The sequence below is a fragment of the Drosophila nasuta genome, chromosome 2R, assembly GCF_023558535.2.
Source record: "Drosophila nasuta strain 15112-1781.00 chromosome 2R, ASM2355853v1, whole genome shotgun sequence".
In the NCBI taxonomy this organism is placed as follows: domain Eukaryota; kingdom Metazoa; phylum Arthropoda; class Insecta; order Diptera; family Drosophilidae; genus Drosophila; species Drosophila nasuta.
The window spans coordinates 16,752,246-16,774,106 of record NC_083456.1 but is presented as its reverse complement, the minus strand read 5'-3'; the positions used below and the strand labels follow the sequence as shown (position 1 = coordinate 16,774,106).

General features: G+C 40.4%; 1 protein-coding gene across 1 annotated transcript; it reads right to left on the bottom strand.

The window, feature by feature from the left end:
- Positions 1-10,973: 10,973 nt before the first annotated feature.
- Positions 10,974-12,461, bottom strand: LOC132787166 (isoinhibitor K). The gene is made up of 2 exons (XM_060794083.1): positions 12,137-12,461; positions 10,974-11,584 (listed from the first exon to the last, which is right to left on the bottom strand). Exons 1-2 carry the CDS (start codon positions 12,198-12,200, stop codon positions 11,397-11,399), a joined length of 252 nt encoding a protein of 83 aa, XP_060650066.1. The 5' UTR covers positions 12,201-12,461; the 3' UTR covers positions 10,974-11,396.
- Between the last annotated feature and the right edge of the window lie 9,400 nt (positions 12,462-21,861).

Below are 21,861 nucleotides of genomic sequence, written 5' to 3'. Positions count from 1 at the left end.
GTGTGGGTGTGTCTGTGAAAGGATTTTACACGTGGCAATTGCCAAGTTTTCAATTGTGTCTGCGAGGCTCGGCTTATTGAAACACTTTTCATTTGCTCGCATCTCATTTGCCATCAACCTTTGTCTCAGTCATTAAGCAGCAAATTCTTCCCCCCCTCTTTTACCTAAACTTCCCACTCACACACACTCTCGTTTTTTTTTATTGCTTTATCATTGCTTTGACGTCGCTCTCTTTGGTCTTATCTCTGGCCATTTTGCCATTGGAGTTTTCTGTGTAAAGTTTTTCTTTGCTTTCCTTTTATTTGCCACTTTCATTGGGACTTGTGCTCGTATTACATTTGCGATCCGAACAACAAATTTACATGCAAATAACTTTCTCAACTTTGGCACTTCACATGCCGCAACACACACACACACACGCACACACAAACAGCTGTGTGTCGCCTCAATTGCCACTTATCAGCTCATCGATGAGGTTGCTAAAAGTTTTTTGTGGCTCATCGGCTGCCTCAAAAGTTTCTTTTCATTCGCATTTTTTCTGTGTTTTCTGATCGGGTTTGTTTCTTCATTTTATTGGCAATCGACAGATATGTATCTGGTTATTCGGGCATTAATATGTGATTTTAATACGCACATTAGTTATGCCAAATCCAAAGTCCTTTGATGGCCCTAAAGGGCTGACACCTTCCCACTTCCTCTCTCACACATACACACACACAAACATGTGTCCAGTGAACATTTGAGCTATGTTGCCGCAGAGTCGAATTAACCGCAGCCTAACAGCACCAGGGGCTGAAAGCAGTGACTGCTTTAGCTTGGGGGTGACTGACTGACTGGTTAGTTTACCTGGCCGTAATCATAAATAACGACAGGAACCACACACCGCTGCCTGTTGCCTGTTGCCTGTCGCACAGATCCTGTGATGCACTGCACCACTGTGATTTGCTGTCGCATGGACTTAATGTGAATTATTTGTATTGCGGTCAAGGCAAGGTGACTCTGCTTGCCTGCCTCTGGCTGCTCAGTTGACACTTGGCCCGCATCCGCTTCACTTATAATTGATTTGTTAAGCCTCAGAGTTGGGCAATTAAAACGCAGTCGCGCGCTATCAACGCGTCTGGTCCCTTGCTGGTACCCTTGCGGCATTCATTTAAAATGCATGGCATGCCACGAAATTTGCTATGCAACGCGTAACAAGCAGCTACCAAATTGGGGTTAGCCAAACACAAGCTGCAACGCGCGTTTCCCTCCCAAGTTTTCAATTTCCATTTGCGCGCTCAACTTTAACATTGCTTAGCTTAGGCAATTGAAGCTTGAGAGCTTTCCGCGCTGTTGTGTTGCATGTTTTAGAGCCCCCATGCGGTGAACTTATCGCTTTATCGCTCTCCCTTAGTCCTTCCCCTTATCCCTCTGCAATTTGTATTTGTTAATTTTGATTTGTTTGCTGCATTCTGTATTATGCGGAACTGAGAGGTCCGCTTTGCCTGTTGCCAATGCAAATTGATTTCCCCGCACCTCCCACCTCCCACATATTGTAACATGTTATTTTTGCTGCTGCTGTTGTTGTAATTGCCGCTGCTTGCCATCCAATTTCGTTTGGCTCTGTTTTTTGGCAAGTAAATATGCGTTTCAGCAAATATTTTTACTTGCTGAGTGTTCGGCGTGTTTGTTTGCTTTTTTTTTCTGCTCGCATACTTATTTCATTTTTAATACCCTGACGAAAGCGATTGTAATAATGTATTCTAATTTATTACTCTCGACTTTCGAAACTTTTGCTGTTCTTACACAGGAAACTCATTAATAAGTAATTATTTAATTCTTGCAAAGCCTGAACTTGTCAACTTGACTTTTGTTATGGGTAATGAGTTAGTTTGGAAAGTGATTGCTTATGCAGTATCTGCCAGTCGAGCATGCTGAATAAACCAATTGCTATTCTTGTTTTCAGGTTTGTGTTTTTTTTTTGTTTTGAGTTGGTTGCTGTCAAAATGTTTGCTTTTAATTCCGGTTACTTCCAGTGTGCGCCATTTTAATAACGATAACAAACTGACAGCAGTGGCAACGCATCAGCAATTTTCAAACCGGCGGTCTTAGGATTTATTTACGAAATCAATATGACACAAATTGCTGGCAGCTTACACGCCATAAACGCTTCTTGATTTGAGCTGCGCTCAAAAGTAGGCATCACTTTTTATACTCGAATAGTTGAGATTTTGAGCATTTGATACTAGATCTCGCAACGAAATGAAAATATTTAACATGATTTAATATATTATAATTAAGACGGAGCCTATGCTTTTTTTTGGTTTAGTTAAATTAAGACATGGAATGATAAATATACATTATTTATTTTAGAGACTTTAAATTATTATATTGATTTCAAGCTCGAGTAGATGACTTTCTCATAGGATTGATTAATATACCTTATTTATTTTCGTGACTTTAAATAATTGTAATACTTTACTTAAATTTAAGCCCAGTAAAACTACATGTGATATAAGCATTATTAAAATTTTACTTACATCCGTTTGCTGTGGCAAAAACTAGTCCCTCAACAAGGACGAATTTTTGTGCAGTATTTTAAATAAAAGTGTGCAGAACTTTGTAGCAAATTAAATTACAAATATTGATTTTCAAGCAAAGTTGATGAGCTAAGTTTATAGTGTTATGCATCGCAAAACTCTAGTCTGCAGTTTAAAATACATTAAAAAGGCCAATATAATAACGATATCTGTAAGTTGTGCTTAGCAGAGATAATAAATTTTAAAGAGGTATGAATTTTAATTAACTGTAATAAATATTCAGATGGTTTTGCTTTTATAGCGTAGTAGATGAGTCCACTAAAATAATATTAATGTTGGGTAATTAGTTTTAGTAAAAAGATTTTATTTGCTATTTATGTCTTCGGGCACTTCGATTTTAAATTCAAATTGCATTGAATAAATAAATGTGTGGCTGATTTTCATTTAATTTGATTTGGAGATAGAATGTGATATATTGCAATATAAATTGTTCTAAACGCATTCCAATACTTTGTCATCATTTTAATTTTATCTCATTTTAATTTCAATTTAAGCCTAAATGTAATAAATCTATGTGCAACGCTCTTGGCACTTTAATAAGCTGGTAATTAAATTAGAATTTAAATGTTCAATGGCTAAATGTAAATGTATATATCTCTATTTAAAAATGCATTAAATGTTAGGGCAATATATCAACTACTTGCGGATATAATGTATAATTTAAAAGCACATAATTTATTTACAAGTTCTCGATAAATGAATTCAGTTGGACAACAATTTATGTGTGTGTGAGTGTGTGTCTGTGTGATATGTGATTGTATGCTGTCAACCAAAGTGCGTGAAAAGCGGATGTAGCAAACCGGAAATGGCAATAACAAACAACAACATGAATTAATGCGGCTTTCCACCTTTCTGCAATGCGATACGCTTGGCCATTATTTGTAATTGAGCTGCTGTTGTTTACATTTATAATGCAATTGATTTCCTTTTGTTCCCTTCCTTTCCCGATTCCCATTCGTTAAAGAGTCAGCGCATAAAACGCTGAATATTTCATAGAATCCGCTTGAAATTCATTTCCAAAAACGATTTTGTGATCATTGCTATTGCTGCGTACTCTCTTTTTCTCTCCCTTTTTCTTGTTGTCCTGGCTGTCAGTGCCTTTTTAATATTTCGTTGTTGACATCTCTCGCCGTGTATGTTGTCCTTTCCCTATCTCCCTTTCGCACACACATACACACACATTCACAGATAATGCCATTCCTCTTACTCGCTTTATCTCTGTCGGGTTTTTGTTGTTGAATTTCATTAAAATTTGCGCCCATTTGCCATAATTTGTATTTCTCATTTTTTTCTTATATTTTTTCATATTCTTTTTTTTTTTTTTTTGGTTGTCATACGAATGACAAACACGCCCCGTCGCCCATGTTGCCGCACAACAGTCAGCGCAGCGCAGTCGGCGCTGAGGCCGTGCCACAGATGAGCTTGACAAGTAAATGAAAAAATATACAAAAGACTCTCGCATTTTGTGCAGCGCAATGTATGCGAGCTATAAGTGAACTTTAAACAAGCAGGAGAGCTTTAGCTAACAATGATGGACGAAGATATACGCTAGACAAATAATGAGCATTTCACTTAAATTAACTTCTGTAGAATTTCAAATTAAACAAAGTTTCGTTTCTTTGAAAATTATTTATTTTTTTTATTTCAATACATTTTATTTAGTTTATTTATTTTATTGTTTGACTTTGGTTATTTATTTCATTTTATATTTTTTGTGTTTATTTTATTTGTTTTAGTTTGTTACTTGTTTAATTTATTTTGTTTTTTGTATATATTTTATTCACTTTATATATTTTATCATTTTTATTAATTTAATTTATTTTATGCAAGGTATGAAATCGTGACGCATTTCTAAGAACTCAACACTTGACGCACCATTTGTTGCGAACCAATGAAATGCCAGACAGTGTCAGATCTGACGGCAACTCGACGACCCCGTTACGACCACATTAAACACATGTGCATGCGTACATACATATATGAGAAAGAATATTTCATTTGCGTTTGCCATGCAGTCTATTAACCACGCAATGCGCTTAAAGGTGGCCAGATTTATTTGCTGTGGTTAAAGTTGACACTGATTTTTCATCGATTATGGAATGTTTACTTAATAAATCATAGCACTTACTCTCGCAAGAGAATGAGAAAGACAAAGAAAATGACCGAGAGACAGAGAGAGAGAGGCAGATAGAGTAGTGTGGCAATGTGGCAGATGAGACATCACTCATACGCACTGTTGACTCCGGATGCAGGCAACTTATTCATTTATGCACACATGCACGATACAATATACGTATGCGGATATGCTGCTGTGAGTATTTGCCATCATTAAACACTGCCAACGTTCATTTATAAGAGCTAATGCTAATGCATTTCGCATTAATTTCGAAACACGACACTTGGCAGCAGCAAGATGCATGCGAAAATGAAAATGAATTGCTTGAAATTAGTTAAAACGCATTTGACGTTTTCTAAGTTTGGCCTCAAACTTTACACTGCCGACACGTGCGTGCCAAGCGAGTGGGTGGGGAGCGATGCAGAAGGGGAGGGGAAGGTATGGATATGCTGGCATTAATAGTTATACAACAACTGACATTTTGATAAATGAGCGCATTTTCGAAGCACCATTTCAGGGCTTCAACTACAACTACAACTACAACAACGACAAGAGCAAGCACGGGGTTCAACTATTTCAATGGCAAATGGCTTGAAGCGAGCGACGCAGCAGCATTGCTGCGAAAAATGACTTTAGTGCCAAGCGTGAGAATTTTCAACATTCGCTGTATACAGAAAAACACACACACAGCGTCGCGTTCGGGGTGAGAAACAAATGCTTGCAAATATTTCTGCAGCTGTGATTCCTTTTTACTTGCTTCGCTATCGCTTGCCTTTCGCTATACGCACAACAACGCAAAAGTCTCGAGTGAGTGTGTGTAACATTTGCCAGCAATTTTTGTGCCTTTCGTTTCTCCATCGAACGCGCCACAATGAGTCAATTTTTTAACATTTATTTGACAGAAATTTTCATTTATTTTGCTTAGCTAAAAAAAAAAAACACAACAAAAACGAAACGAAATGAAGCAGAGAAAAATTTAATTAAATTGAAATTAATTTGACAGGATATTGCCAGCACCGCCAGAACTATTAATAATGTGCCATATGAATGAGCTAGCGCAGTGAGTGCCAGTGTGAGTGTGAGTACGAGTGTGAGTGCATGTGAGGGCGAGTGAGTGTCATGGGCAAGACAAATGCGCGTGAAATAAATTCTCATGTTGCGCTTTTGAGGCTGCCCATCAAAATTGCACAAAGAAAGCCAGCGAAAGCGTAGCTGGGAAAACAGACCAAATAGCGAGAGATTCACTGCTAGCCACCGCAATTCCTGCTCCGTTTCCCTTACTTTCCCCCTCCCCCGCTCATACTTTCATCTGCTATGCTAGGCTGGCAGCAATAAATCATTGCATACGCTGCGGCGCACAGCATCCAGAGGCAATAGCAGCAACGGCAACAGCAACAGCAGCAGCGGTATATAATTAATTAAATTTCACTTTTAACAGAGCAGCCATCCACAAAAAGATCACATATCCGCGAAGCATTTGCCGTTATTGGATTGGTATTGTTGTTATTGGCGCATCAGTTCCCAGTCTCAGTCTCAGTCTCAGCATCTCAGTCGCTTGGCATTGACATACGCATACTAAATAAATAGGCTCTATAAATTTTCAGTTGGCGTAGCGAACGTGCTCGAAATTCTTGGCTCTACAACATTTTTTGGGGTTCTTCTTCGTCGGCTTTACAATAATGCAAAACTTTCGTTTAGGTGCGCTATAAATCGCGTGCTGTTTCAGTTTTTGGTGACGCCTGAGCCGGTCGCCTTTTTGAACGCATGAATGCTGACAGCTTGAACTGCTTGTACAAGTGGGAGAGAGCGAGGCGTGGCATGTCATTTAAAGGTTGTGACCAAGAGCCAAGACCGAGTACCAAATGCCACGCGGCGCAACGTGCTTAAGTCGAATAAATAACACAACATTGGCGGACAGGCGGCAAACTGAATTTATGGCTAAGCACAACACAATGGAACAAGCAATTCTTTTAAAGCTTGTAATCGGCCAAATGGCAAATTAAATGAACTTTAAACTGGTGCCAAAATGAGCTAAATTCCCACTGACTGATTCAGTCGATTCTCTTGATATCCCGACTGACTGACGGACTGACTGAGTGACTGACACGAGCTGGAGACAATGATGGCTCGATGGCTCAGTGGCTCAAGTGGGCGGCTCGATGAGAAGCTGTCGTCTCCAGCGTGCACATCGCTAGGCATTAGGTATGCATGCCATTGCCTCTCGCTTGTTGGTGGCGGATGGTGGCGCTGCCAAAGAGATGTTCAGCAGAAATGCGCCCAGAGAGATAGAGAAAGCGAGAGACAATGGGCGGGCGCACAACAAGGACGAGATCAGGCGGCAAAGGCGAGGACATAGATGAGCAGCGATGCGTAGCGGCAAATGGTAGCATCAGCCTCGATAATGAAGTTAAAAATTCCATACATACAAACACAGAATGACAGACAGACAGACAGACGAAGAGCGAGCGAGAGACAGATGCTTGCGAAGGCGTGTGACAGAGACAAGATTGCAGTTGTTGCTGCTGCTGTTGCTGTGCGGCATTTGTCTTTGGTATTTATGAGTACGTTGTCCTTGATATGCCTGTGGAATTACTAAATGTCCCTGACTTGACACTAACTCACACGTATAGACATGCGACACACTCACACTCATACACACACATACACGCATCATCAGCCCTTCATTCACTCATTCATATATAAACACGCCCGCTTCCGTCTTCGTCTGCGTCCAGCACTGACTGCAGCATGTTTGCCTGCCACGCCCACAACAGCATCTCCCTTGGCAGCTGCACACGTACACCTTTTATGCGAATGTGTGTGTGTGACTGTTTGTGTGTATATATTTTTTATCTCGTACGTGCAGCAATGTTCGCCCGATTCGAAATTTAAATAGAAATAGCATGTTGATGTTATTCGATGTAGGTTTATATTTAATTTAATATCCGACTCGATGCCTCTGTGTGTGTGTGTGCGCCATAAATATGTATTTTAATTTATTTGTATGCAACAAGCGACAACAAACTAACAGCATCAACATACATAAACGTATAAATCCACTCGACTGTGCTCTCGACTCAACTCAAGACTTGCCTCGAGTTGTGGCACTTCCATTACAACACAGCCTTGCAGTGACTCTCGATGTAAGCTCTGCAAAGAGATGCGTAACACCAGAATGAAAGAGAGAGAGAGAGAGAGAGATAGAGAGACAATGTCTGTGCCATGCATTGCAATGTTGCTGCCTCCGAAAGTAAAGTGTGTTGCACCTTTTTTTTCTTTACATGCTGTCATGCTGTTGTCTATGTTGTTACGTATACGCACCGATGGACCATCTAGGTGGAAATATCGAAAAATCGCAATATCAGCTAGCAAATATATATACACTATAGTGTGTGTGGGATGTGTGAGCTTGAGTGGCAACAAGCGTAAGTTGGCTGCTCGGCTGATCAGCTAAGTGCAGATAACAAGTCAAGTGGTTTTCAGAGCCGCAGTGCTTACCATGTGTGAGTGGCTCTCAACTCAATGTATGTGTGTGTGTTTGTGTGTGTGTGGGATGTGGCACCTGGAATAACAGTACTTCAGTTTGTGCATGAAATCAAGCAGAAAGAGAAACCAATTTGTGTGAAAATACAAAGAAGAAATGAAATTGGCCAAAGGGGTGACGTCTTGGCCATGACCGTGTTTGGCTTTGGCTTTGCCTGAACTGAGCTGAGCTCCACAGAGCTCTGTGGCAAACATTTGGTAAGACAAACTTTTTTAAATCGCCCAGCGCCAGGACGATGGCAATAAATTTCGTGACAACTTTTGACCCTCGACTCTCCCACTCTCGCTCTTTATGAAAACTTGTCGCAGGAATTTTAATTCAATTCGACTCACAAAAAAAAAACATTCAAAATCAAACAGAAATCCCAGTGACATAACTAAGGCTCATCCACAAAACGAAGCATCTTAAAATTATTTAAACGGAAAAATAGTTTCAGTTAAATTGTTGCCAGGGAGGGAGGGAGTAAGGATGGTGCACTCAAATGCTGTACGGTTAACCGGCTTGGGAAAGAGAGAAACTAACATTATTTGATCCACATAAATGAAGCCCAAAGCCAGTGGGGCACAGACACACACACACACAACAACCAAGCCCTGCTGCCAAGTTGCATGTTTGGACCAATGCAGGCTGTGTTGCGTGCATGTGTGTGTGTGCAAGGTCGCCTGGCCACTCAACGTGAGCGACTGTGACTGCGGCTGTGGCGGTGGCTGTGGCGGTGGCTGTGGCTGCGGCTGAGTGTGCGTCGCAGTGGAAATGCACCCGAATAAACACAAAATTTATATGAACACATATGGGCGTTGGGCTAAAGGGAATGCACACCACACTCACACTCACACACACGCACACTCACACGCGCACATACACATGCTCTGCCTTTCAGTGAATCCTTGCACGTGTGTGGCAACAAAAGCAATTTTGTCGTTTCATGCAATCCTTTGGAGTAAAATGGGGTGCATGGCTTTAACACGACCTGCGGCACATTTTCGTTCAAGCGAAATTCAATAGACTCGCATGACTAAGAGATACCCTGTTAATACATTCTACTATATAGTCTTGCAGCTTATATTCTTTACACCTGCATACCCTTTAGACTAAAATTCCAGGGCAACGGCATCTAGCCACAAATACATTTTCATTTTTCATTTGAGCAAATCGTTTTGCATAGCACACTTTTGTGCGCTTTGTCAAAGGCCTGGCAGGATACTGGATGAGTGCCCACAGAAATATTGCTGTTTTTGGTCCAAAGTCGGAAATCTGGACAGCCCATATAGCTGAGCCTCAGCTCCGCTCATACTCACAATCGCCCTCGTCATGATGTGGCTCATCAACATGAAAACTTTTTTGATTGACCAAGAGTACGGCGTCATTTTTATGGAGTGCAGTATATGACGTTCGCCGCAGGTCGACACTAAGAGCTTTTTGACAAATGCTTTCCTCCCTTTCCCTTCCCTTCTACAATTGACTGACCTTTGGCATATCGAAGTAAAAGCACGCACACAAATATTCAACTCGACGGGAGTAGGAGATACATTTAGGCCGTATACTTGGTGAACTTTCTTTGCAAATGATGCCCACAAACTGTGCTTATCTGATGTGCGCCTCACTCTCTCTCTATCTCTATCTCTGTCTTTCTCTCTCTTGCTGCCTTTGCTTTTGTTGTGTTTTTCGCGATGGGCACATAAAACTCAATTGAGTCGTTAAATGTAAAAATTGTGATAAATAATCAAATTACACGCATTTGTTGCTCGCCAAGATTTGCTGCTTTCAATTTTTATGCCACAGATTTTTTGTTGTTTCCTTCTTTCGGTCGCGCCTTCTTTGTTCCGCCTGCTGACGCGGCGAATTATTTATGACCAGGCGTCGATTATGGTATAGCGATTATGAGCCCTGTCAGCTAGTCAGATAATAATTTGTATTATATGTATGCGGATGTGTTCTATGGAGCTGCATTTTCAATTATCACGCATACGCCACGTGTGTCCTTTACCCACTTTCCACACACAGCGCAAAACGTATGCGAATTGTGCGTTTAGAATTTCCAATTAGAATAAACTAATTTTGCGCAAATTGCCAAAGACTGTCAAAACTTTCCACTGCCAATCAATTTCGCCGTGCGAATCTTTTCTGTGCGTAGCAGGTGCAATTAAAGGCCACGTCCACGTACACACTTTCTCTTTCTCGTTGTTTGCACCCACATATGTGTGGGGTGGCTTTTTATGTGGCCACTTTTGGATGCTCGCACTCTTCGGGGTGTGTCTGTGTGTGTGTGTGTATGTTTGCTGTCATTTAAACAGATTAATGCGCTGCCGTCAACGGCGTGTCATGGGCGATGCCACGTTATGCCTTTGATTGGCAGTTTGTTTGCGTTGAGCGAGCAATCAAACAAAACGCCGACCGACGCACTTAAGTCTCGATAGGGTATTTACTATTCGAGACGGAGGCAGGAGGTGAATATAATTTCAATTACTTTCGCTTTAACTATTTTAATTAGCCGTAAAATGATCACCGCCCGAAATGGCTAGCAGGCAAACAGATACGATAGACAGGCCTTTGATGTGTCCCTGACATTTGCAGCGAAACGTCCCGTCTGGCTGATGCTGCTTTTGTTCTCGTTGTTGTTGCTGTTGTTTCTCCCATCCAGCATTGTCTCGCAGTGCGTCAGCACTAAAAGCCCACACTCTAGGCAAGAGCCTAAGAGTCAGCATTCGTATCTACACATCCACACATCCACACATCGGCATCGACAACGACATCGACATGGGCATCAAAATCAAAGTCAACTGGCCATTGGCGACACTGTCATGGGGCATGTCATCGCGTTATTTGATACACGAGGCGTCAGCACACTGACAGTTTGCACATTTTTCGGACCAAGCCAAGTGCTGTGCTGCATATTCGATTGTCGTTGCCGATGTTGTTGTTGTTGCCAGCTTACAGCACTCGACTGTCTATTTTGGTCGGCATTTAGCGACTATTGATTCGATCAAAGGTGAGAAACACTTGCGGCGGCTTCCTCTTTCTATTTGCTTTCAGTACTTAGACTAGACTTGTGTACATACAAACTTATCAACTAAGTGGATGTGAAACTCAGATGTAGAGATGTGAAACTTGTTGTGAATCGATGTGAGTGTGCATTTCTCTCTCTGTGTGTGTGAGTTTATTTCTTTCCACAGCGTGTTTCACAGCTTTCCTGCGTGCAGAAGCGATTCCGATTGCCATTGCAGCCACGATAGGAGAAGGGACGACAGGAGCCCTTATCGTAATACCAACGGGTGAGAGCCTTCGTCTGGTCCTTCCTGTTGCAATAGTTGCCCTCGTTACGGCCCACATAGCAGTTGACGTTGTCTGAAAAATGGACCAAGCGAAACGTTTGCTGTATAATTGAGCAATTAATTGATTAATCGATTCCTAGAAGTGCCCATAAATCCGGACCGGCATTATTATTATTTGTTGTGCACTCCGTCGAGTGCCCTCATTTGTTGCAATTAAAATTTGAATGAGCGCATTACGCATACAATTTTGACATGAAACCAAAAAAAAAAGTAAAATAAAAATCTCTAGCTATGTTTATATGCAAATAATTCTATAGAAAAATGGCAAAATACGGCTGGCGGAAATATTTTTTGGCAGTGGCTAGCTAAATGGACGAGTGAAGAGCTTTTGGCCAAATGTTTGCTGTTGCAAACTGCAAAATCAATGTATATTTCTGAATGAATGCATTCACAAAAACCTAAAAACATAAACCTGTCTTTAGCATATTATTTCATTTTGCCACATTTATTTGATCAAAGCACTTTGTGACCCATTTGATTGAAATAATTGCGGATATTTCTATCATTTTTCGATTTTAATTGGATGATTGCATTCGGTTGCTGGTTGCTTTTTGGTTTTGCTTACTTAGTTCCTTGCATGATCCATCTCCAGATGCGGAAACATGGTGAGTCAACATTATGACAGACATCAAGCAGACACAGAATGCTAGAGAGAAAGCATTGTCATACTGATTGGAATTTTCATGTTTTCTTTTCTCTTTTTTTCTCGCGCACTGAGATAATCTGCAAACAGCGAACGACGAATCGAAGCGAATTGTGCGAAAAGATGAGCAAGAACTTTGTCAGCGTCTATTCCAAATAGTTTTGTTTGAGTTTATTTTAAGTAATTTGCGCTACTTTTGAGGGAGAAAAAGCGCGACGTGGGCCAACGAACCGAGCGAACTGAACGCTGTCCGGGGCGTACTTTCAGTTTATATACGAAATGCCGGAAATTGTGTCGAGATTTTGCCCCGAACTCGACACGAGCAACTGTGTCTGTTCCCATTTTCGTAATACTATTATTCTTTTTCTGTTTTTTGCTTCTAGCTTTCTTTGTTGTTGCGGCGAAAATTCGAAAATATTTCGAGCATTGTCCACTTGTCCAACTAACCAGTCAACCGTTCATTCATTCATCCATCCATCCATCAATACATCCATCCATCGGTTCATCTGTCCATCCACAGTTTTGTGTCCATCAAATGCTAAGTAGGGGCGGCTATTTTCGGTCCACAAGTATTTATTTTTTGTCGAAGGGGGGCTAAAGCAATTGCACTTAGCGTTATCTCGAGGCGTTTACTTTGCGCTCGTTTGCATAATTTCCAACTTATTGAATATATTCCACATAATTAATTTTAATTATTTGTGTTCTCTGTCTCTCGCACTCTCTATTCATTCTTCTTTTTTTTTTTGTTTTTTGAATTAATTTTGATAAAGCAAGAAGCAAAAGGGTCGACGACGGAGAGGACGCAAAGACCGGCCAAGGGTTCTCTTCCATTGTCTCTAATTACAATTGGGCGGCATTTGTTTTAGATTTTTCAATGTCCCTTTGGACAACTTCATGTTCTCACCGCCCCGCACCAATCTGTTTGTCAGACCGTGTCCATGTTTAAGTCAAGAGGCAAACGCTAAAATCAATCTTCATTTAAAATTCAATTTTATAACCGAAAATTTTTATCTTTGAATCCTATGAAATGCAGAGCGGGAAAATTAAAATGATATAATTCGAACACTGACGCATTAAAGCGAAATGAAATGAAGGAGGGAAGTGAACCGCAAGTGCAGACTTGTCATCTGTCCAGTGTCCACTTGGGAGTAAGTAATCATCAGCTTACTTTCTCACTTTCCAACTACCTTACATACATATGTGTTGAATTTAATTGGAACAAGTAAGAAAGCTTCGGTCGAGTGTACTCGACTGTGAGTTACACGCAACCCATTTTGATAAAAAAAAGCAAAACAGTTAGTGTTATTTTAAAATACACGAAATTAAAAATACTAAAATTATATCAAAGGCTTTTTTGACCAAAGCAGAGAAGACCCGATAGCATTGGCCTTTTTGCCCATACAGTATTTAAATTTTCATATGAACGCAATCAAATTTTCAGGAATCATAAAGATTTCTGATTTTATTGTATGTACCAAATCGCTACTTTAAAATTACGCTTGTTATTTGATTTTTGTCGATTTGCGGGGGCAGAATGAGCGTAGCAAAAATTTGAAATTTGAAACTTCACAAATGCTGTCGAAAATTATATCTCTAACTTTCATTGTCTCCGAAATTGCATGTGTTCATATGGACGGACGGACAGACAGACAGACGGACGTGACTATATCGTCTCGGCTGTCGACCTTGATGAAGAATATATATACTTTATAAGGTCAAAGATGCATCCTTTTGCCTCTTACATACATTTCCTGGAGGCACAAATCATAATACCCTATTATCCTGAGGATAGCGGGTATAAAAACAACTCGAACGGAATCTGCAGTGTCCCTTATGAAATGCGCATATGCAAAGTGTATTTCGATAAGAGAGACAGAGAGAGAGAGAGAGAGTGAGAATTGAGTTGGTTGTATTCGCCTTGCGAGCATCTTTTACTGCACAACACATGTCGTTTAATTAATTGCCAAGTAATGCACAAGAAAAGTGCTAATGAATGAATGCGCTGCGCGCAAGGACAACGACAACACTAATGATGACGATGATGCCGATGCGCCAGCTGATGACAAACCAGTATTCGAGTCGTCATTCATCTGACAGACGACAGCAATCGGATCACACCCTTGCCCAAGTTTCAGGTTTTTATGTTTGCAGTGCCAAATGTCAACTTGATTTTTAATTGGATGCTGTGCTGCTCTGCTCAAAGGAGGGCGATATCGCATGGGGAAGTTTATCTGTAGTTGGAAAATAATCAAAATTACGGCAAAACGGAAAAGTAAAATTGTAAGAGGATATAAGAACCCCCCCCCATCCATTCCCAGGAGCGGAAGTCTTTCCCAAATACCAGGTACCCAGGTATACAAAACCACTCAAGTGGAATAGCTGACGAGCTGCCAACCAAGCAGCAAAGCAGCAAAGCAGTGAAGCTACCGAGTTTTACCCTGCTGCCAAAACTCTGCCCGCAGCGACCCGCAGCGAATGAGTTTTGAGCGCAATGTCCGTGATTAGTTAGGCAAAGGGCAACACAACGAGTCGAGTTAAAAGGGGACGGAACGGGATGATGGCGTATACGTGATGTGATGTGATGTATCAGCGACAGTAAATCAATACATACTTAAATGCCGCTCATACCACACAGCATTATGATTTAGCTCCAGCTACAAAAATGAAAAATCAAAATAAAAACGAAAACCAAAACGAAACACGAAAAATAAAATGAGAAGAGGAAAATATAAAAAAGAAAACAGAAACCAGAGAAACAAGCGCAACATAAAAGCCGCCAACGTTTTGATTTCTGCGTGTCCGTTGTCCAGCCAGCCACGTTTTGTAATGCCGTAATTTGTGATTTTCCACTTGTTTTGACAATTTGGTGATTTTCTGAGCTTTTCCGTCTTTAATTTTGACGGATTTTTGAACGCACTCGACCAAAAGTTATTTAATGGCTGCACTTGAACGTGCCGAGAGTCGATGCCAGACCTTAACTCTCAACTTAAGCTTAAATCGAAGCTAAAGCCCAAAATGCGTCTCGACATTTTCGCTGACTCCATCACAAGGTGAAGTCAAACAACTCGACGACTCAAACATGCTAGAAATATTCTCGAGTTATTACAAAAATGCAGATTTCTCTGCTTATATTGAATTCATTGTTGTACTCGTCGTAGTGGGAAGTTTCGTTTAAATATTTTTTTGGCTTTCCCCCGCTGCTCCGATGGCTTCTTTGTCCTTTACAACAAGTTTGAGTAAATTCACTTTTGACTTTTGCCCACAAATTGAGGAAATGAAACATTTCAATGATTCATTTCCGGCTTTTGTTCTGCAAATCGACAAGCAACCAAAAAAAAAAAGAGTTCGTTTTTTCCACATTTTGTTTGCTCAATTTAAAACGCTTTGCCAACTAAATTATTTAAATACCAAAAGGTATTGGGCGATTTCCTCCTTCTCTACAAAATATCTAGTAAATACTTTGAAAATGAAGTGCTCAATTTGGAGTGCTGGACATGAAGTAATTGAAGCTGCAAATATTATTGATTTCAATGGCAGATGGCAGTTTTCAATGGCAGGCCGTTTCTTCCACTACATTGGCATTGTGACAATGAAATCTGTCGACATTGCCAAACAATCAGGCCAGACGCCTTAGCATTGTTGTTGTAGTTGTTGCTCTGCCTTGTGTGTTGTGTTTTACTAAAAATTTTACAATTTGCAATAAAAATTCCAGTTTTGCTTTTTGGAATTCAGTTGATGCTCTCGGCAGTAAGCCGCTAAGCAACAGCAACAGCGCCAAAGTCAGTGTCCTTGTGCGTTGTTGGATAGGAAAGGATACCGATGGCTTGCCGAAGCTATCAGCCAGAAATTATTATGCGTTGTAGTGGTTGCGTGTTGAGGCTGTGCTCCTTGAAGCAGCAGCAGCAGCAGCAGCAGCAGCAGCAGCAGAAGCAGCGCCAGCTGCGTGTGTGTGGCTAGTGGAGAGTTGAGGAGTGGGCGTGCCAAGCAACAATTTAATAACAAAACATATTTCGCTTGCATGCCAAAGATGTTGAGGAATGCGCAGTGAACAAAACCAAATGAAGCGCACACTTTTGTTGCTGTACTCAATCATGTAGCGCAGTGAAGTAGTAGTAGTAGTAGTAGTAGTAGTAGTTGTTGTTTAAAGCCATGGCCAAAGCCTTGACATTTGCCAAACCCCAAAGGAGTCCCGAGTTATGCAGCTAAGGATGGGCAGTGTCATGTTGATTTCACTCATTTCCGACTCAAATGGATTTTGATTGTCTGAGCCTGAGCCTCCACACAGAGTCGCGTTCGGTCGTTCGCTGTCTGTCCATGATGGGCATGGCATGATGGTTGGAACGTGTCTGCCATTTGTCTGCACACTCGTTTGGCAGCCGCCACTAAATGACTTTCTTTTCTTGGCCCGTTGGCTGACGGCAGTTGGCAGTTGGCAGTTGGCTCCTGCCTGTTGGCTGTTGCTTTGGGGGGCCATTAGGTTTTATTGTAATGATTTCTATTGCCACACTGAATACTGCTACAGTCCTTGTTGTTGTTATTATTGTTGCTGCAGTTGCTTGCAGTTGGCCAGTTGACCAGTTGGCAGTTGGCAGCGAGCAGTTGGCAGTTGGCAGTTGGCAGTTGGCAGCTTACGTGGCCATCGCGCTTAATGAGTAGTTATTTCCGCTTGTATTTCTTGATAATGCCAACTCGTGCGAACATCGCCTTTTGTGGTACTCGGCGCAGTTCCGAGACACGTTTCCATATTAATTGCTCTTTATACTCGCTTTCGCTTTCGCATAAATTCATTAGCGTGTATGCTCTCTAATTGAATTTATATATGTGTGTGTGCTTGGCTCTGCTCATCGCACGAAATTTGCATTTATTTATGCATAATATGCGCATCATATTCCTTTTATATGTTTTATTTAGCGCAAAACGTTTCATTTTTATGAATTTCATTACGCAGCTGTCATAACAAACGATAATAAAGAATAATCCCAATTTGATAATCCACAAAAAGCTCAACCGAAAAAACATGAAAACAGCAGCAAAAACAAAATATGAAGCGATGATAATCAGCTTTTATCCCCTTAAATTTTTAATTAAATTTAATGTACATTTTTAGTTTGGCATGCCAAACTGTCGCGCTGCCATTTTTGCACACACATCTCTGTATCGATTATAAATATAAATTTAAGCTTAGTTTAAATATTGCTAAGATTGTTATTTGTATGGCGCAAATCGATTCGCATTCACATCGCACGCAATTGGGAAAGTAAACGGCATTTTCAAATGGCTTTTAGCGCTGTTTGTGCACTCGACTTTTATGTGGTTTAGCACAATGCAGCGTCACGAATTAGGTTGCAGCCACTGCTTGCAATTTCCAACTTGCCTCGCTATTTCACTATCCAATCAGTCACCACTCTATGCAAAATAATTTGCTGGGGATTTTGCACAGCTCGCATGGCAGGCGACTGATTATCCATTTCGATTTTCGTTGGTTAAAGCCATATTGAAATTCTTCTTGAATTCTTGAATGACAGTGGTTCAAGCTGTGATTGAGTTTCATTTATTTTTAATCATTTAAAAGATGACTTAGGGTAATGAACGTGTTGTTCGTTGACCATTTTATGTATTTAAACAATAACAACTATAAATATTAGTTTGATTCAAGTAGATGTGAGCAACACTGTGCAACCATTGTAAATAAACCAATTTCAATCATTGAGAAGAGCGATCACATCCGCGGTTTCATTTGCTTTGTGATAAATTAATGATACCGAAAAGCGCTAAGTTTCTAGTCGATTGATAATGTGGTTGAATGCACAATTGAGAACTGAATTTCCATACGCAATTGTTGCTTGTCATCATTTGTGCGACAACTTGGACAACTGGATTGCAAATGCTATAAAAGTTGCTAAAGTTTTTAAATGCAAAGCAACTGCTGTAAAACATAAAAATAAGATGCAAAAAAAAAACAATGAGAAAAACAGTGCCGAGTTAGAGAAAAGCAAGTGAAAGAAAGTTATGCAAATTTATATGCAACAAAGTTGCGAGCTTGTTTGCCTGCAAGTGATTTATGTGGCCGAGACCGCGAACCCGGCAACTTTCATTTCAGCATCGCCCTCATTCGTTTGTTATAAATAATGCGATGAGCACAACAACAGCATTGAAAAACTTCTAAAGAACAATGCAAATGAAGAGTGGACGCTGCGTTGCGGATACGCCCGTTGGTACGCGCCTATCGAAATTCAAATATTAAATAAATGTTTTGTATACGCTACAAAACCGCAGGACATCTGAGCTAACCTGAAGGCTTTATTGAGAGGCGGCGCTACCAGCTGCTGGCTAGGTTTATTCCAACCAAAAAAAATGTCGTAAAACAAAATAATAAATATAAATTTAAATTTGATAACTACTGCAATGCAGAGTGGGAATGACATTAGCTTTTTAAAGAAGATCTTGGTAAATTTGCGATAGAAAATCAGATTTTTCTCTGATTACTGTTTTGTATGGTATGTGAATCAATTATTAAAAAATAGAAAATTAAGAAAAATATTTTATTGTTTCGCACTCAGTTTTTAAGTAATACAAAATTAAGCTACATATTTTAATATTTTACATTTCATTTTTAAATAAGAAAAATTATGGACAACATTTTTATGTTTGAGAATAAAATGTGTTGAAAAATGTGATAGATAGAATATCATATTTTAAAGTAGCTCTTAAGAACTTTTTAAGGTAATTAAGAAACGTTAACATCAATTTAAAATATATAAATTATATTAAATTTTTAAATAATAATGGATGAAAATGTTTTTATATTTGTCAGTGAGTTAAAAAAAAAAGAGTCCTTATCCCATTGTGCACTGTTACGCTATTGTTCCGTATACAAAAAGCAAATTCGAGCTACTTGTTAATGTTTGATAAGGAGTAGAAGTTTGGACAACTACAATAATGAAAAGCGCTAACAATGGTGTTGGCACGATTCTCTCTGCAGTTATACTATGTGCTGCATGCTGCTTGATATATATTTCAGCTCAGGGAATATGTGCAAAATGTTGATATTTCGTCGTATTCATCGTGAGTTGCTTTAAAGCCAAAGTGTCAGAAGTCCAATCTCATGCGGTTAATGTTAATTAAGTGAAGTAGCTGCTAAATATTGTTTGGTTTTGTGGTCATATATGAGAGTATATACTCTGCTCATAAAGGCACCGCATCCCGCATTGTACTCGACGGCAGCCATCACACGCAAAGGGTGCAATATTGATATTCCTTTGAGGTCACGTCCATGTTTGACTTTGGTTTGCATAATTAATTTTGCAACTGTTTTGCGGCCGGTTTTAAGGCCCAGCTGAGCAATTGTACAAAATTGCATATTGCATGTAATTAATATTCAATTGTGTGTGTGTGAGGGACAAAACATTTCAACTTTTCTGCATGTCCAGCGTGCAATCGTGTAAATCACTTAAGTTTTTGCCAACTTCGTAATATTGTTTACACATAATTTGGTTATTAACGCAACACCGGAGCAATTCAGTTAACACAGACACTCATATACAAAATCAATTTTGACTGCAAGCAATCAATGACAGACGTTTCGTTCCATGGCCTCATCCTTTATCCCCGCGAATTTCATAACCGACGAACGCGCGAATATCTTTATCAGCAGCCCAAGTGCAATGCACACCTACGTTGTAAATATGTGTGTGCGGTGTGATCAAACGCACACACAGACCGGACACACATCTTCACAGCGTAGGTGTGCATGATGTTTTTCGCTTTTATAGAGGGAAAAATACTCATTTCACATGCGCTGCAATTTTCTCGCTCACTTCAATTATGCAAATTGTGTGTATGTCGAAACCAATTCGCATTGCTTGTCAGCTCATGTGTGCCATTTGAGTGTGCGTTTCGCTATATGCGCTATCCATATACTATTATGCAAACCAACAGGCGGCGATGTGCCGCTAAAGAAATGCGCATCAGCTTCGCCATTTCCAATCGGTAGTCGCATTCGCTGCTGCTGCTGCTGCTGATGCATCGAAGGCAACAGCATTAATGTTGTACATGCAATTAACGTCGCTGGCATTACACTGCTGCCGACAGCGAACAACAACAATTCGACAATCCAACTATCCAAAAAAATAAAAAGGAAAAAAAAATGGAAGACAACCAAAGACAGCAACGTCGTCGACGGAAGTCGTCCAAAAACTTGATGCATACCAAGCCAAAAGCAGCTGCTGGAGAATGGGAATGGAAATGGAAATGGGAAATGTGAGGGGAAAACTCGAACTCATTATAATTTTCTTCAACTTAATTTTGGTTCGTTTGCTATTCAATTCAGTTGTTGCGTTCATTAAAGGCACTGATGTGTGTCCTGCTGCTTCCACTTCTTCCACTGGGATGCTTGTAATTTAATTTACATGAGCTGCTCCCGGCTTCGTCCAGTTGCCACATCGAAAATTATCCATCCGATGCCCAAAAAAGTTTTGCCAGTGACATTTGCCTCGCCTCGTCTTTCGCCATACCAGAAGCCCATCTCTCATCTCACGTCCTGCTGCTGCCTGTTATACTTATATTAATTACTAATGTGAAAGTTTTGCGTTGTGTGTGCCTTGTGGACTTGGCGATTATGAACATATTTCGGGCATGTAGTAGACCAAGTTAGCCTGATTGCCAAGATTTTGGGAATGGCCAAATGGGAGCAAAGCTAATTTTTAAACTTGTCCAAGAAGTGCTAACTCAATCAGTGTGTTCGAATATGAAAGGGCTGGACTCGGTCTCGGTTTTCATTAGAGAGAGCTGCTGGCAAAATCGAAATTAATTTAACTTTAATTGGTCTGTGGCTCGAGGGATGAAGAAGAGGTCGTGACTGTATTTGCTTTACGTTTTGACAGCCGATTCCAATTGACTGTAGGTTACCGTAAGTAAGTAAGTAAGTAAGTAAGTACGCCGTAATCAGGCCAGACTGTCTGACAATTTGAGTGGCTACTGAGGCGAATGGGTCTTCTGGCGATTTGTTTACAGTCTGCTGCAGGCTGTTCGAGAGTCCTTCTGCCAGGCAAAGCCAAATTGCACTTAAGTGGGTCAGGCATTGAGGCTTAAATGCATACAAATACTGCACACTTGCAACAAACTACCTGGCTTTGCTTAGTGGTTCGTGGTCAGTGGCAATATAAAGTAGACAACGGTGCCTCGCTTCTTTTTCTAATCCAGGTGCCAATTTCGAGCTCGACTTACGGCTGTAAAAACTAAAATGTGTGCTACATTTTTCGGCTTGAATTGAGCGAGCGAGCGCGCGCACGTAAAGCTGAAATGTTGCATTAAAAAGTTTGCTGCAAAAAGCATGGAAAAAGCGATTCAATTTAATTAGAGAAGATTTTTGGCAACTAAAAGTTCGCTATGCTGTTTTTATGCGCCACTTTTATGGGGCAAGTTTCATGCTTGGCATTTTCAATTGAAATGTGCCACGACTACTCTAGTCGTAGCTAAAATGTTTGCTGCTACTGCTGCTGCTCCTCCCAGTTTCAGCCAACTCATGCAGACATCTGGTATTGGATTGTGGAAGCATTGAAATTCAGAAGTAGAAGAAAAAAAAAAGAACAAACGTGCATCAAAAGCAAAAAGCTGCCAGCATATTGAATGGAAAACAGGTGAGGCCC